We start from the raw sequence: 16,432 nt of genomic DNA on the forward strand, positions 1-16,432 counted from the left end.
TCCACAGGTACCACACATACCCAGGTCGAAATTGATTGGAACTGATCCTATGCTTGGCCCTGCACAGCCATGCACTACATTGACTTATTGGTGATTCTATATTGATTGTTAATCAGCTCTACCGAATCAACCCAAATTCCCCAATCCCCAATCCCCGAGTTGGGGAAATTTCCACTAAACAGCAGGCCTGGTTACAGTTATGCGGAGAAGTATACCTTGTATTGTCAATTATGAATGCTACGCTCTAAGCCCCTCGTTTCACTCATTTTCCTCCCCTAGATGTAGGAGAAATAGAGTCTTTCGCTTGTAATAATTCTGATATGAAGTGAAAATCCTTCAGAAAAAGAGATAGAGCTAGGACATATTCAGCAGGCGGTATATATATGACTCCAACGCCAAGGCCTCGGGTCCACGTACCACGGATGGCCGTTATCAGTCCCACAAGCTTTGTACTTTGGAGGATTCCAGTGCTTTGATGTACATCGCGGCATGAGACCTAGCATGTACTGCAAAAGGCCATATAGAAGATCACGATGCTCCGCATTATTCTATTAGAATGATACATCAAATTGGGGGGGGATTATTAATGTCTCGGCCTTTGAACCGTTCTCCAATTTTCTTTCGGGCAACTCCACGCCCTAGATGCTTAGCCTATAAACAACCAAATGTCCGTCAAAACCTAGAAAATTCTTGCTATCCTGACTCACTACACGGCATCTACAACGCTCGGGTCATTTAAACCAACTATGGAAAAGCGCGAGGAGACCCCCGAGTCTCTATGCAGCTCTCAAGATATCGAATTCCGATATCTAGAGCTAGAAACGCCCCTACCGACACCTTGCATTACTTTACCTCCCGGTCCCGCTCAATCACCACCACCAGAGCCACCTAGTCTAGAGAAATATACATCTCCATTTCTCTGGCCGAAATGGCGTAAATCGATGATGACTTATATCGCCTGCGGGGTTACTGCGCTAGCAGGTTATGCGGCGGGCGAGGTTAGTCCTGCATCCGAGGAACTGACTAAACTGTGGGGGATTAGTACCGTCGTGTACAATCTGAGCATCACGACTTTCTGTTGTGGGTTTGCTCTGGCACCGATGGTGCTAGCTCCATTTTCCGAGATTAATGGACGGAGACCGATCTTTATCGTTAGTGGGATTCTCTTCGTTGGTATGTATACCGCGCTCTACTGTTGTCACTTGGCATATGCTGACTTGGTATGTCAATAGCTAGTTTAGTTGGCTGTGGCGGCACGCAGTCCTTTGCTGGATTGCTTGTAGCTCGTTTCTTCCAGGGTGTGGGGGGATGTATGTATAACCTACCTCGATTTTCCCACCCGTCCTCTATAAATATTGACTTGACACTTTCACAGCAACATTTTCCACCATGGTTGGCGGCGTGATCAGTGACATATATCACGCCCAGGACCGTAACACGCCCATGGCCCTTTTCTCTGGATCTGCATTGTTCGGTACTGGCCTGGCACCGCTGATCTCCGGCGCAGTCATTACCCGCACCACATGGCGCTGGGTGTTCTACTCGCATGCAATTGTGTCTGCAGTATTTGTCATCGTCATCTACTTCTGCTTCAAAGAAACGCGCGGCAGCGTCCTGCTGAGCCGCAAAGCTGCCAAGTTAAATCAGTACTACGAGCAACTCGAAGAAGCAGGCCACCACGGTGTAATCCTGTCGAGCGAAGAGTCCGAAGAGAAACGCATTTGTCGAATCAGATGGAAAGTCAAGAGCGACGAGCAACGAGCATCGATCGCAACCATGATCCAGATCTCGCTGTACAGGCCATTCCGTAAGTCTACTCCAACCCAATCAACCATCCCCAAAGATAATGGCAAAGAAAGAAGAAAGCAAGAAAGAAAGAAACAAGCTAATATTCAATCCAGACATGCTCCTCACCGAACCAGTGGTCTTCTTCTTCTCCCTATGGGTCTCTTTCAGCTGGGCCGTTCTCTACCTCCAATTTGGCTCAGTACCACTCGTCTTCCGCACAAACCACAACTTCACAATCGAGCAAACTGGCGCCGTCTTTACCTCAATGTGCGTCGGCGTTATCCTTATCACAGTCATCAGCATCTACCAAGAACGCATCGCCATGCGCTTCGGCAGACACTCTACTTCTCCCGAGGGCAGGCTGTATTTCGTTTGCATTGAGTCTGTGCTTCTGCCTATTGGTCTGTTCTGGTTTGGCTGGAGTTCTTTCCCATCCGTTCATTGGATCGTGCCCGCTATGGCCGTTGGCTGTGCTACTATGGGCATCTTTTCTATTTATCTCGCTACGTTTAATTACCTCGCTGATACTTATCACCGGTATGCGAGTTCAGCGATTGCGGCGCAGTCTTGTTGTAAGTTTTTCCTTGGGTTGTTCTTTTGATGAAGGTCTGAGTATGTGTTGGAATATTTGCTGATATCTTGCCCATTAGGCCGGAACTTGCTCGGTGGTATCTTTCCGTTGGTCACGAGTGCCATGTTCACCAACCTTGGTTATCCAGAGGCATCAAGTCTATTGGGAGGACTTGTAAGGCAACTTTCACCCTAAAGAAGAAAATCGACTGACTGGATTAAAATAGGGTGCTGCTTTGACTCTGGTCCCCTGGGTGCTGGCCTTATACGGACCCAAGATTCGAGCCAGGAGCAAGCTCGCAAGTGTAAGCGGTGCTCTCTATGGATGTACACTGTTCGAGACTAATGGGATGATAGGAACTCGCACATTAAATGACGTACAGCGCATACAAACCACGAACACGACAAAAAGTAACTTAATCATAGTATTTTAGGGTGGAAGATCACATAGAGCCAACATGCATATTATCAACTATTTCAGGGCCAGATAAATGCCCTATCTGATGTTTCATAACAGCAAGTGAATTCAAGTCATACCAATCGTACGCTTCCTGTGATTTGAGCATGGTTATGCCAGAAATTCCAAAAAAGAAATCCCCCACAATGCTAAAACGATGTACACATGACATGATCCTGCCATGTGTCCCATGCAAAATCCTGAAATCTTAGAACAAATGCAATTACCTCGGGCGTTGATGTCCTCTAAATGGATGTGCGCCATTAATCCCAAGACGATACGATGCATACCGACCCTCATCCTCGCTATCACTATCCATTTGGTCCAAAAGGCGATCAATATCATCACCAGCATGGGCTTCCAGTCCTGGTTTTCTTCCAGGCCCACGACCATTGTGAGACTCAGAACTTTGGGAACTCTGGCTTCCATTGTGGTGAGTCCCATTGCTGGAAGCGTTGATCGACTCGTTCACGCTGCTTTGCGTGCTCGCTGCTTGGAGTAGGCGAGGGCTGAATCGATACCCCAAGTTCTCGGGGCTGGACATGAACATCAGGGTCTCGATGGCGTCTTGTTCCATGAGTGTGTTTTCGGAGAGGGTGCGGGGTCTATAGAAGCCATTCGGTGTGGATGTTGGCACATTTGCATAAGATGATGAGAGCGAGGGCGTCATTGATCCTAGAGCTGCTTGGCCGTTGAGTGGTCGGGTGAGTCCATTCTCTTGGTGTGAATGGTGGCGTCGGTGGCGGGAGATGGGGGTGTGGTCTGAAGGTTTGGTGACTGCGTTGGGATTCGGTCGACGGCGCTGATTATGACCATTCGATGAGATGATATCCAAAGGCGGTGCTAGCTTGGGAATTGGGAGGAATTGATTAGATGAGAATGCTGATCGCGAGCGGTTATGGCTCGGGAAATGATGGGGGTTTCCGTTGGAAGATGTTTGGGAATCTGGTGAAAACCGCGTGGAGTTTCCTGCCGGTAATGATGCGACGTCAGTTGTTGCCGACGGGCTCAGTGGCGTCGCGCTGTTGTATGTTCGCAGTGCGGTTTGTGGGGTAGCTTCACGCGACTGTCGGGCCTGTTCTATTTTGGCAGCCGCGTATGACAGACGTGTACGGATATGGACCGACAACTGGGCAATACAAATGAGCTATGGACTCTTGAGTGGGCGGGTGAATGCGTTACCTGTGCAATCCTACTCCCATAAGCTGACGAGCCCGTACTCTTCGAGCGTCGCCGTGCAGCTCCATTCGCGTCGGCACTATGAGGTGTGGGTGGATCTAAAGTGGATTTGAAGTCGCCAGCTGCTGTCCGTTTCTGGCTTGGGGCCAAGCTAGCATCAAAGTTCGACTTTGTGCGCGAATGTTTTGGCGATGGCGGCGGTGATATTGCAACATTGCTGGCTTTGATCGGCGACAATGAGGGTCGCCATCGATCTATTGAGGTGCCTCCATTCACCGGCTGCATGTGCGGGGCGAGTTGGGATTCCAATAACTCCCGATCCACCCACGGTATCGATGTATGTCCATTCAATGTATGAGAGTTACCGAACTCTGTCGACTGGTGATTACCATTGGTCGAGGATAAAGGAAGGCTGGATATAGAGACTGTGAGGGTGCTAGCGGAAAGGTCTAGTTGTCGGCCATCGCCCGACGTATCGCTGCCGCGCTCCGATGATTCGATATAGGCTAGGTTCGGGTTGCCGTCACCATGAGCGACGGTAACAGCGTTCAAGCCATCTATTTGTAGTGATAGTGGTTGCGGCAATTGTGTGATTTGGGTGTCGGCCGAAGGTATTGGTTTGTGAGGGACGGGAGACGTCGCGTTGTTCATAGAATAGGTGTTCGCACTGGCCTCCGCATGGAGCACCCCGCGATTAGACATAACATCGTGACCGTCATTCATGATCAAGGTTGGGGATGTGGAAGATTAAAAGGTGTTGGGATAGCGACAATCCGCAAATACGCGCGAGCTAGCTTTAATCGCGAGTTTACACGGCCGCACGATCTCAACACGCATGCCCTGTCTCGAGTCACCACATCGAGAATCGGAGGCGGGAAAGTTCGATACCAAGTGATTTAGACGCAACTAACAGTTGATATCTCAACAAGACGCGTGGGAGTACTGTAGAAACCAGGGGCATCTGCCCGATCGAGTGGCGATCGACCAGCACGCGCGCAAGGGTTGCGACAGCACGAGGCGGCAAATGGATTCCTCCGTGATTCTGAACCGGGATGAAGGACCCGACAGGGATTTGAAGAAAAGAATGCAGTAAGAACTATTTTGAATATAGATGCGCCACAATATGCTAGCACGAAAAGAAAGCCCGTTGAGTAGTTGGTAGATTGAAGGGTTACTGGTGGAACACGCGTGTAGGCGCGGTCACGTGGATGGTACTAGACCAATTTCATCTGATTCAATGAGTTTCTGTAGATGAAGATTATTCTTAACGAATCAATATAAGGTCATTCAAAGATGAAGATGGTGGAAGATGGGTGTGTGTGGGCTCGGTGGGCTTGTGTGCGATGGGCACTCCCAAGCATACAAGATCTACGAGACTACAATATACAAGTCAAGAAAGTAAAAGAATCAGATTTAGAATTCACAATAATGATAATATGTACAGGAACTATAATCCCATATGACTCAATTCCAACGACGACAGAGTCAAGTTACAACTCAGCGGAAAGTAAGGATAAGCCGAGAGAAAGAAGAACAAAAGACACAAGAAACAAGAAACAAGAACCCCTTTCCTCCGTATCAAATACAGGCATCAGTCTGGCAGGCCTTTTGTATCTCTACCAGACCGAGCCACACACACACACACACACACTTCCCCTAAACCATGGCCGCCGTCGACATCCTCATATGCTCCGAGGTCAAATCACGAACGATCGGCTTGACCTCCGGAGCCTGAGAAGTATGGTGAGCTACGTGAGCAGGCTCTGGCGCCCCTAGAAGGAATGCTGGTATCAAAGACAAGCGACTGAGGGGTTCAAGTACCAACTCACTTGGTTCTTTGGGGCCATGCCAGGCCCCCATCTTCTTCTTCCAGCCCTCATACTTCTCCCTACAGTCCTCAAGCGTGGGATTAAGCTTGGGCTTGCACTTAATATAGCTGATAAGTCCGCCATCCACCCAACGAACACGACGATTGTAGCGATGAGAATGCCGAACAGAAGCTTCACGAGAAAGATTCCTCTCTCCATATCAACCTCGTGGTTATTGTTAGCCCGAGGAGACATCATGTTGTCGTTGGCAAGGCCTGAGATAGGAGCCATGTCTTTCTAGTTGTTGTTTGATGTTTGGGAAAGATGTCAAGATGTTGTATTGATAAATGAAGGCCAAGCTTTCATGGAGCTTGATAGAAAACAGATATAGTTAGTTGGATAATTGGAAATCGATGGCAATGAGAATTCGTGAGGATAATATAAACAGGACTGCGAGTGCTATTAAGCTTGTTATGGAATGAAGCTTTGCGAGTTTGGGTTTGTGGTGTCCGACGACGGAAGGAATATTTTCTTATCTACTAAACCACATCAGTAATATGAACAATCCAAATCCTAGGTTTGCTATAAAACTTCCCTACCTTGGGAACCGGTGGGTGCTTTCATATGCTCCAACTTTGATGCGAGTCGGAGATTCTACACCTGGCATCGGATACCAGTATGACAGGCGAGAAGCATAGTATAGATGATATAGAAGAAGACAGCCTGGGCAAACAGTAGTGCATTCATGAAATAGTTTTGATATAATAAACATCCAACATAATGTAGGTACAAGTTTTGGGTCCAAACGCCATCTATGCAAAAGACCCAAGTAGATTAAGACATGTTCAAGAACAAAGAATAGATCACTTGCGCTTCTTGCCGCGTCCGCGGCCACCAGAGTCTTCATCCGGGTTCTTGCGCTTCTTGCCCTCCTTGCGCCAGTAATCATTGCGCTCTCTCTTCTCGCGCTCAGCCTTCTTCTCCAGCCCATCGGCCACCTTAGCACGGTAGACCTTGCGGCGCTCCTCCTGCTTGGCAGATCGCTTAGCCTGCTTCTCGTTGCGCATGGTAGTGAGCTTCTGCATGAGGTCACGGGCCTTCTTTTCCTCGCCTCCGAGGACAACGGCACGCTTCTGCATGTAGGTCGGCTCCTTATGACCCCTCATCTTGGTGATCTGCGACTTGAAGGGGAGCTCGGCGGCGAGCTGTCTTGGTACACGGAGCGGGTTGAAGTGACGTTCTTGTCTTTCGATGGGCTTGTAGGTTGAGTCTTTGATTTGGGGGGTGGCGATGCCCTGGGCGTGACGGACTTCACCGGTCAAGCGCATGCCTTGCCATCCGTTATCACCCTTTTCACCATCGACTTGGTCCAACAAGTTGGTCACAGGATTGTAGTAGCGGTGCGGCTTGATGGGATACCAAGCGCGTAGGAAGACAATATCACTCATCAAAATCTTGTCCTCGAATGTAGCACGGAAACAGCCATCGGGTTTGGATAGCGCACGCTTGATTTGACCGCGAATACCGGAGACAGTCTTGATGGATGCACCTTCAAACTTCGCAATTTCCAGCCCAGAGGTGAACATATCCTTGATGAACGCCGTGTTCTTGAAGATCTTGTAAGGGTGACCAGTGAGCTTGAGCTTCTTGACAATTTCCGTGTGCTCATCCACGCTCTGAACAACACCAGTGGCGGCAATGCGGAAACCGGGGTTTTTGTTCGAGAACGAGTTCACACATAAGAAACCGGTGTTAGGAGCGACAAGAGGACCGTAGAAGGTAGCGAAGCAGTGCATATGCTCAGGTGTATACTTGAGCATGCGGTTTCGCGTCCGACTGTCGGAGGTGCTATAAATAGGCATGGTCTGGAAACGACGCCAACCAAGCGAGAAGATCAATGGATCGTTGGTCTTGAGAATCTTCTTGTGCCAGCGGTGTCTCTTAATCCGGATCTGCACGTAGCCGAATCGGTCCTCAGTAGGTGCGAGACCACCAACGATGACAGGGAAGCGAGGGTTGAACTTGGAGACAAACTCGTAAGGTACGTTCTCGAGGACGATACGTGCGTAGGTGCCGGCTTTGTAACCTTCAGCCCGGGCGCGAGAGGCAGGGTCAAGTGTCTCAAATTCGGCGCGGTTGATATCTGCCTGCTTTTGCAGCTTGGCTTTCTGCAGATCGTACCAATCATCTTCGCCGAACTGGCCATCGATACCATCGTGCGTCCCGTCCTGAACTTTTCCAAAGCCTTCACGGTCCTCTTCTTCGAAGCGTAGTTTCAGTTCTTCCTTCTTTTTGGCGTTTCGCTCACGCTCGGCTTCCAGATCGGCAGCCTTTTCAGGCTCATCATCGTCTTCCCCTTCCTCATCTTCATCGCCATCTTCCTTGATACCATTGAAAACTTCGCCAGATTCCAAATCCTCGTAGTCACCGTCACCCTCATCGTCATCCTCGTCCTCGTCCATATCTTCATCCTCATCATCTGAGCCACCACCGGACAGTTTACCAGTGATGAAGCGGAGTTTGATTAATTCGAGCAACTCCTCGTCCCGCCACTTCCGCTCCAGCTCATCGTAGTCGTACTCTGGAACGGCGCGGAAGTCGGCTTGGTCTTCTTTTTCGTTGTTTGTCTTTTTGAAGAAGTCCTCGCCTTCGTCGTCAGCGGTTCCATCTTCCTCGTCCTCCTCATCGTCGGAATCTTCACCGCGCCATTGCTTCACGACATCAAGTGGGGTGATCGACTCGTCGTACATCATTCTTGACAGGTCGCTGACTCGGAAAGGAGGGCGCTTTCCGTGAAGAGACTTGGCATTGGCGAGCATGTTCTCCTTCCATCGAACATTGCCTTCCTCATCCTCATCCTCGTCCTCGTCCTCGTCCTCATCACCACTCTCGAGTTCCTGGTCTGAAACTGAAGATATGGAGCCCAGGTCAGAATCACTATCAGCGAAAGCCATGTCTTCTGCTTCTCCGTCGTCATTTCCGTTCTGTTTGGCCTTAAAACGGGCTCCAAAGTCAGCGGGTGCAGACATTTCAAGTTCGCCTTCATCATCTGTCACATCATCCTCGTCAATATCTTCAAGGATCTCCTCTTCGCTATCGGATCCTTCGGGGATAACTAAGTCATCTGGTTCGGGTACGGCCACGCGGGCGCGGCGTTGATCCTTCCGGCCTGTCTCGTCGTCATCTGCTTTGTTGAGGGCCTCGCCGCCACGGAAGAGACGAACACCCTGATCAGCCTCACCCAACATCTTGCGCTCGCCTTGAAGGCCAACAACAAGGTGCTCGCCAAGACCTCGGCGTTCCTCATCGTCCGAATCCTCATCAGAGTCCCGGTCAAAGGTGTTAGTCTTGACATCGATGTAAACTGCATCCTTGTCGACCAAGACACCACCGACATCAGACATAGGAGCGAAGAGCAGCTTCTGGTGCTCGCCAAGCTTGCGCCTGTTCGATTTCCCGGTAGCTTTGGCGATCTGCTGGTCCATGTAGGGAGTCGGGCATGGATCGGGCAAGCCCTCAATGTTCGCAACTGTCAGATCACCAACACCAGGAACATGGACTCGGGCGCCATGGGAGGGGAAGTTGGTGCCGCGCAGGTAACCGTAGAGTGCGACTGTGCGATCACATTTCGCGTTCTCCTCGATCTGAGTAGGTGGTGTAATATCCAAGAAACGATCTGCAAGTGCGTAGGGGTGAGAGTTGCGCCACACCAGCGGACGAGGATTTTTCATGACGGACAAGAACCGGGAAAGGTTGTGCACTTCACGATCGGGGTAACGGCCGTTGATAACACCAGACAAGTAAAAGAGCTTTGCGCCAGCGTATAGCTCACTCCAGAAACGGTGCTTCAGGCGCTTTTTCGCGTCCTTTAGGGTGCTGTGTTTCTTGAATTGATCAAGATGGGTAAGAATACCGAAGACGTTACCCGGCATACCAGACGTCTGCAAGGCGTTCAAAAATTCCATAGTCTCCATCTCGAACCCAAAGTTTCCGTCAATCATGAGAAGCACAATATCTGCGATCTTGGAAACATCGATCGCTGCTGCAAGAGAGTCGGACGGGCATTCGATGAATGTGAGACGTTTGCGCTTAGTCGTAACAACGGTCAACGGGCCTTGCGGGGAGCTGAGGGTTTGCTTGGTGTAGCGGCGGATCAAAGACTTGAGCAGAGTGGTCTTGCCAACTCCCGGGGGTCCAACGATGGCGACAACGACTGGCGGGGCCTCCTCGGGCATACGATCCACGAGGGGGACATGGAGCCTCTTTTCTTTAACCTAGAGAAGTCCGGGTCAGCATCAATTGACCAGCAGAAAAATTCCATATACATACATCATGCGATCGCGCAGCCTGCTTATTGAGTTTTCCAGGTCTTGAAGTGACGAATGCTTTCGGATTAGCACCTGTAAAGAGGAATCGTTGTTAGCCTGGGCTCAAAAGCAGAGAGTTTGCAGTTTTATCAGAGTGGTGTTGCCGTACCCTCAAATTTCTTCTTCTCTTTGGCAGGACGATGCGCCCTGTTGGCCTGCTGCTCCATGATATCTGTAAAGAGGTATATTACCTCAACAGATCCACTGCTTTTATCAAAAGAAAGAAAGGCAAGCGCAATGTAGAGGACTTTCCCCGACGGCTAGAAAATTAGCAATAATTATTTTTTTGCCAAAGCGGAGTGGATAAACCTTAGTCAGGATAACCAAAAGTATTATGGCCTAAGGCATCAGAATGTCTTGGATAATGGCCTGAGGCAGGAAGAACTTTTATCCTCCACCGGCCCGGCCATTTGGCTCCACTCCGAGCCATGAGACATCAGAGACCCCGCTGCTTGAGCTTTCCTTCAGTTTACGGCACTAGGTTCCGTGCGATAGCGCCTCCTATCTCGCACCGTGCACTTCTTTAGAAATCACAGGATGTAATTTCCCTTCGCGGTTATCATGCGGGGCAGAAAGAGTTGGCATCGGGAAGCCTCCGATCATCTAGAGCTATAAAATACTCCATATCTTCCCCGTATTCCATGAATCCAGTCTCGCTTGGTGTCTACTAGAATTTTGTGTCATATCCAATTTCTATATAACCCCACAAACCGCATATAATGTCTGCACGCCGACCACCCCCAGCTTACACAGCACCACCCGATTCGGGGGTTCATGCAACTTCAAAGTTGTACCGATCAATCTCCGAAACTGCATACACCCCTTCTGCACGGATCCCAAAGGAATCATTCATTATCAGACCGTGCTCCGCTCAGGCGTGGATTGTCCCCGCCGGCCACATCTGTCGTCTAACCACGCCGAAGGGGCCACAGGTGGGCGACCTGAACATCTGGAACGCAAACAACCCCCGAGAACGGATGTGGGCTGCGCGTACCCGACAGATTCACGCCTCCCACGTCTCAGTGGGCGATCGGCTGTGGTCGAACCTGCCGTACCTGCGGCCCCTCGTAACCATCACGGGTGATTCGTTGGGTGGCGGGCAGTTGCATGACGTGCTTGGACCAGATGGGAAGCGCAACCCAGAGGTTGCGTTTGGGACTACGCAGTTTGGAGGGCGGGTGCATGATTTGATGGGCACTCGATGCGATCCTTACGTGAACTTGCTTATGGGTGGAGAGACCTTTGACTTCCACTGTCATTCGAACTTGACTCGTTCTGTCGTCCCTCATGGGCTGACAGAGCTAGACGTTCACGATGTCTTGAATGTGTTTCAAGTGACGGGGTTGGATGAGGATGGAAAGTACTTCATGGAGACCTCCCCTGCAAAGGCGGGCGAGTACTTTGAGTTCTTTGCCGAAGTGGATGTTCTCTGCGCGCTATCTGCGTGCCCTGGCGGTATGGCACCTTTGTGATACATGAATGTCTTAGTTTCATGCTAATTATACTCTCAGGCGATTTGTCCAATTGGGGTTGGGATGATAAGGAGGGTGATATGGGAGCCACTTGTCGTCCGTTGGGTGTGGAGGTATATCAACTGGCAGATGATAAGGTCCTGGAGGGGTGGAAGGCTCCAGAAAGCCCCAAGTACAAGGGAATGCACGGGATGAAGATGCCTTCCCGGGAGGAGGATGGTTACATTGGAGTCTAGGGTGAGATTATCAAGTAAAATTATAGAGCCATCTATTGAGTTGACTATGCAAAGACATATTGCCCCGCGTTTCTTGGATATGATGTCATTGCCTCGCACTGTTGCATCAATAGCGATTCCCCTCCTTTACAACAGATGAAGGGATTAGACGGAAAGGGGTCATTTCAGAGGGATGTCATGGGAAATCTTTCAGAGATTGAGTTAAAATTGTAAAAGCCCAGGTCAGATAAGGATACCAATAGATCACATCAGTACCACACCCAACCCATTTCAAGTATATATGTATAGATGTATAGGATGGTACAAGGACAAGGAGAGATGAAGGAGAAACAAAGAGTGATTGGAAGGTACCTGCTTCCAGGCACCTTCCAAGGTTCCCAAAATAAAGTGTAGCCTCAACCCCCCTCAGCCCCTCTCTCTCTCTCTTTTCCTATAAATTCTTTCTTTCGATCTCCCTTCTTTTCCCACTTCCACTTTGACACATATTTTGCTATCTGACATCATGCCTCTTTACAACGTGAGTTTGGCTTTGTTTCGAAAATTATCCAGGCTAATGTTTCTTTAGATCACTTTGAAGGCCGACGCTCCCGTCGAGGAGCTGGAAAAGTGTGTGGTATTACCAATATCTCAAAGACCTTGATACTAATATATCTTCTCAGAGCCAAAGATACGGCCAGGGAGAAGGGCGGCGTCATCAAACATGAATACAGCATCATCAAAGGCTTCACGTAAGTGTTGCTGGTTCGATCTATGCCAGGCGCATACTAATATATGGATCAATAATAGTGTCGAGTTCCCCGATGACACCGTCCAAGCCTTCGAATCTACTGAACATGTCCACGTGGAACAGGATGGCGCAGTGGAGACTCAGTAGATGTCCCTAGTCAACGTGACTAGGACTGAAGACTGCAGTCACTGTGAATGTTCCGCTTTATGACCGAATGGAAACATGAAATTTGGGGGTTATTTTCTTTGCTTTTTTTTGTTATGCTTCAGCGAGATGACTTGATACCAATTACGCGATCTGACCTCATCCGCGATGCCATCTGCATCTTATGAGTACCCGACTTTTCTAAAGAGGTACAGGCATTCATACAGATTGAACAATTTTCCTGAATCCAACTATCAGGTTGAGTTATGTGTGCATAGTGTTTATGAAGTTAAACTTGAATGAGCCCTGTGCAACTTCCGAGAGTAGAAATTCAAGTTAATGCACCTTTCGGTGAAATATAGCAATCTCCGAAATTTGATCCTTATTGATCTGCGGTATTGGACCGATGATATCCGCACCGCCGATGCAGATCTTCCGTCCCGAGGTTTGAATGTGAACTCCCACTTATCTCCTCTCTATCTCATAGCAATTCACAATGACAATCTCGATACCTAGAGCTATGCCTTTTCGGCCTGGATGCCGGGCCCTTCCGACTGCCCCTCGCATTTACGGAATTCTTCGGCAATCATCCACCCAGAGTGAAAACTGGGCTGGTCGCCCATTTGAAGTCGCCAAAGACAATGTTGCGCAGCTGGCTGCGAGCCCCCGTCGGCCATTGACACTTGCAGACCTATTAAAGTCAGTCTTATTTATACATAACGTACACCAAATTTGAATCGAAATGTGCTAAATTCATGTCAATCCCTCAGACACGGCCGCCCGCCATTGAGCAAAGAGGCTCTTCTGGCCTCTGCCAACTTCACACTCTCCCTCCTCCCCGCCCGACTAGCTTCTCGGATCCAAGCTTTACGAAACCTCCCTTTTATCGTCGTCTCAAACCCTCACGTCTCTAAAATTTACCACAATTACCTCCATTCGTTATCGACCCTCATACCATATCAACAGCGCCGCATCACGACTCTCGAGGAAGAGAAACAATTTGGGGATGTACTGGCAGACCTCGTACAAACACATACAAATACAATCCCCGTCCTTGCCCGCGGGTTTTTGGAGTGTCGGAAATATGTCAGCCCGGCCGATGTGACGAGCTTCTTGGACACGCATCTACGTGCGCGTATCGGTACACGTTTGATCGCAGAGCAGCATCTAGCTCTTCACTATGCCTCTCAGCCCATCAGCGATAACCTAGCCGATGACACTGCCGCACCTTCGCCTAATACCTCAATTCCATCAAAATATATCGGCGTCATTGATACGGCGTTGCAACCGGCACGCATCATCCGGCTATGCGAGGATTTCGTTGGAGAGATATGTGAGCTCAAGTACGGAGTGCGACCGCGTTTGAAGATTGGAGGTGAGCCTGAGGCCACCTTTGCTCACATTCCTGTACATGTGGAGTACATCATCACGGAGCTGTTGAAGAATGCATTCCGGGCAACTATTGAAAATGGAAATGAGCGTGAGCCAATCGAGGTGACGATCGCTGCTGCTCCAGATGTGCCCGGACATGAGCCGAAGGTTCCGGGTGATGCCGATGCTGGCTTTGAGTTTGATTCGGGGCTTTCCAGCGCCAATGAGGATGAAACCATTGGGTACTCGCCTCCGTCGTCTCAGAGTATCACAATTCGTATCCGTGACCGTGGTGGTGGTATTCCGCCTGAGGTTCTTCCCCATATCTGGTCATACAGCTTCACCACTTTCTCCGATACGGACTACCAGGGCTCAGAGAACGGCAACATGGATGCCTTGAACACGATCTCTGCTAGTAGCGGCCAGCTGAGCAGTATTGCAGGTCTTGGTTATGGGCTGCCTCTCGGCCGAGCCTACGCTGAGTACTTCGGTGGCAGCATTGCGGTGCAAAGTCTCTGGGGATGGGGAACAGATGTTTATTTGACGCTGCAGGGAGTTGGGAGAATCGATTGAGAACAAGCGAACGCCAGCACTAGATACCCTGAACAAGATCATCCTTTTTGGCTAGTACAAGCCAACTCATGATCTCTGCAGATAGCTTTGCCTTCTACCATCTTGCCTTGGCCGATGGCTGGATAAACAGATCTATGAAATCCGAGATCAAAGTATCTGGATTTTGAACAGCACCCAATATCCGACCGATCTCCGTCGCAGAGAACATAAGCCCCATATTTTGGAAAAACTTCTCTTGTACCGCAGCTGGTGTCTTGGGATTCCGCGCATGTCCTACGGGATATTCAATTAGTATTTGAGGCAATGAGGACCCATCTACAAGATGGACCGTCATCCCTGCGCCAATACTCTTCTTGTCCAGATCCAAGTAGTCTTCCGTGAATTTAGGGTCGGACTGTACCACGATCCTTTCTCGCAGGGCTTCAAGCTCCTCGCTATTCGCCCATGGGCTTTTGTCTGAATAGTCCGCAGCCTCTGGCGGACTACCCTTCAAGAAAGCCAAGGCAACCACATACTGAATGCAGTGGTCGCGATCAGCGGCGTTGTGCAGCGGCCCATGTTTGTTGATGATCAAAAAGGCAGCAGCAGTTGTTCGCAGCTCTATTCGCTCGATCTGTTTGATAGCATCGGGTAGTCCCCTCTGTCGAAGTTGACGCACCTGCAAAACGGCTGTCTCCACGGCCGAGATCGCATGCCCTTCTACGGGCATAGTTTTGAACAGCACATTCTGTACAGTCCACAACCCAAATGGTCGTGGAAGTACAAATCTTGTCTCCCCAAACGTCCGCTCCCAAAACCCCCACGGCTTCGCACTCAATGCCCCCGGCGAACCAGGCTGGCCGTCCTGCACCAGTAGAGCCAACTGCACGGCTCTTCTCGCTGCATCGCCTGCTGCCCATCCTTTTCTCGGGATGGTATTTTCGCCGGATCGGTATACCCGGTTCGGATGACCATCCATCCAAACATGAGAAATAGTCGCCATAGCTTGTCCATCTGTCATCCCAAGCAACCAACAAACAACAGCAGCAGAAGCCAATTCCACCAGTATCACATGGTCGATTCCATAAGCATTAAACGCGTTCCGCATTTGATAACACCCCTGTATCTCGTACGCCTTGACCAAAGCAATGAGCAGCGTCTGCATCGTCAACGGTGGACCATCATGACCCCGTCGGCCAGACAAACTTGCACGCGACAACCAATCCATGACTGGGAGTATAGCACCGAGATTATCTGCAATTTAATCCATATATTAGTCTCACGATCAAAATTTTCCACATGTCGTCAACAGACCATACCTGAAGGATGTCCCCACTCCGCACCACCAAGCGCATCATTATGATCTAGGTACCGGATCAGGACACCCAGATCGAAAGCCCCCTTCACAGGATCGACCTGCAACTCCGTTCCTGGGACTTTGAATCCATCCGGCACGACTGTCCCCTCGACCACGGGGCCGAGCAGCTTTCGGCATTCGATGCTAGTCGCTGCTGTCTCGATGGCGCAGCCCATTGCATCTAGCAGGGCTGTCCGTGCGCATTTCCAGATTGCTTCGTCGTCTTGGTTAAGGGTGTGGTGGTAGACATAGTTTACTATGTCGACTATTGGTTGGTCGTATGAGCGAGGCATTTATGTATGGATGGGGATTTTAGTGGGGGTTGAGTTACCCTAAGACTAATTTGTTGTAAAATTGGGGAGACGATAGAAATTGAAGAATTTGGCAATATTATGTGCAGGATA

The 16,432-nt window shown here is 49.8% G+C and overlaps 8 protein-coding genes across 8 annotated transcripts; 4 read left to right on the forward strand and 4 right to left on the reverse strand.

The window, feature by feature from the left end:
- Positions 1 to 683: 683 nt before the first annotated feature.
- On the forward strand, positions 684 to 2,730 carry N7447_001520 (Major facilitator superfamily domain general substrate transporter; the record flags this gene model as incomplete). Its single annotated transcript, XM_057225796.1, has 7 exons — positions 684 to 1,173; positions 1,233 to 1,310; positions 1,376 to 1,807; positions 1,902 to 2,360; positions 2,439 to 2,533; positions 2,586 to 2,663; positions 2,716 to 2,730. Coding segments are annotated over 7 exons (1,647 nt in total), but the record flags the coding sequence as incomplete, so codon positions are not given.
- Positions 2,731 to 3,038: 308 nt separating this feature from the next.
- Positions 3,039 to 4,717, reverse strand: N7447_001521 (uncharacterized protein; the record flags this gene model as incomplete). Its single annotated transcript, XM_057225797.1, has 2 exons — positions 3,039 to 3,944; positions 3,998 to 4,717. The coding sequence occupies 2 exons, from the start codon at positions 4,715 to 4,717 to the stop codon at positions 3,039 to 3,041; spliced, it is 1,626 nt and encodes a 541-aa protein (XP_057089813.1).
- A 933-nt stretch (positions 4,718 to 5,650) lies between these two features.
- Positions 5,651 to 6,093, reverse strand: N7447_001522 (uncharacterized protein; the record flags this gene model as incomplete). The annotated part of the gene is made up of 3 exons (XM_057225798.1): positions 5,651 to 5,766; positions 5,824 to 5,920; positions 5,956 to 6,093. 3 exons carry the CDS (start codon positions 6,091 to 6,093, stop codon positions 5,651 to 5,653), a joined length of 351 nt encoding a protein of 116 aa, XP_057089814.1.
- A 572-nt stretch (positions 6,094 to 6,665) lies between these two features.
- N7447_001523 (GTPase BMS1) lies at positions 6,666 to 10,336 on the reverse strand (the record flags this gene model as incomplete). The annotated part of the gene is made up of 3 exons (XM_057225799.1): positions 6,666 to 10,076; positions 10,132 to 10,202; positions 10,279 to 10,336. The coding sequence occupies 3 exons, from the start codon at positions 10,334 to 10,336 to the stop codon at positions 6,666 to 6,668; spliced, it is 3,540 nt and encodes a 1,179-aa protein (XP_057089815.1).
- A 552-nt stretch (positions 10,337 to 10,888) lies between these two features.
- N7447_001524 (urea carboxylase-associated family protein) lies at positions 10,889 to 11,877 on the forward strand (the record flags this gene model as incomplete). Its single annotated transcript, XM_057225800.1, has 2 exons — positions 10,889 to 11,624; positions 11,681 to 11,877. 2 exons carry the CDS (start codon positions 10,889 to 10,891, stop codon positions 11,875 to 11,877), a joined length of 933 nt encoding a protein of 310 aa, XP_057089816.1.
- Positions 11,878 to 12,379: 502 nt separating this feature from the next.
- Positions 12,380 to 12,751, forward strand: N7447_001525 (uncharacterized protein; the record flags this gene model as incomplete). Its single annotated transcript, XM_057225801.1, has 4 exons — positions 12,380 to 12,394; positions 12,443 to 12,483; positions 12,537 to 12,605; positions 12,664 to 12,751. 4 exons carry the CDS (start codon positions 12,380 to 12,382, stop codon positions 12,749 to 12,751), a joined length of 213 nt encoding a protein of 70 aa, XP_057089817.1.
- A 493-nt stretch (positions 12,752 to 13,244) lies between these two features.
- N7447_001526 (alpha-ketoacid dehydrogenase kinase family protein) lies at positions 13,245 to 14,692 on the forward strand (the record flags this gene model as incomplete). The annotated part of the gene is made up of 2 exons (XM_057225802.1): positions 13,245 to 13,447; positions 13,519 to 14,692. The coding sequence occupies 2 exons, from the start codon at positions 13,245 to 13,247 to the stop codon at positions 14,690 to 14,692; spliced, it is 1,377 nt and encodes a 458-aa protein (XP_057089818.1).
- Positions 14,693 to 14,786: 94 nt separating this feature from the next.
- N7447_001527 (putative 2-methylcitrate dehydratase (PrpD)) lies at positions 14,787 to 16,321 on the reverse strand (the record flags this gene model as incomplete). Its single annotated transcript, XM_057225803.1, has 2 exons — positions 14,787 to 15,925; positions 15,991 to 16,321. 2 exons carry the CDS (start codon positions 16,319 to 16,321, stop codon positions 14,787 to 14,789), a joined length of 1,470 nt encoding a protein of 489 aa, XP_057089819.1.
- Between the last annotated feature and the right edge of the window lie 111 nt (positions 16,322 to 16,432).

The sequence above is a fragment of the Penicillium robsamsonii genome (assembly GCF_028829455.1).
Source record: "Penicillium robsamsonii strain IBT 29466 chromosome Unknown utg000001l_segment0_segment0, whole genome shotgun sequence".
In the NCBI taxonomy this organism is placed as follows: Eukaryota; Fungi; Ascomycota; class Eurotiomycetes; order Eurotiales; family Aspergillaceae; genus Penicillium; species Penicillium robsamsonii.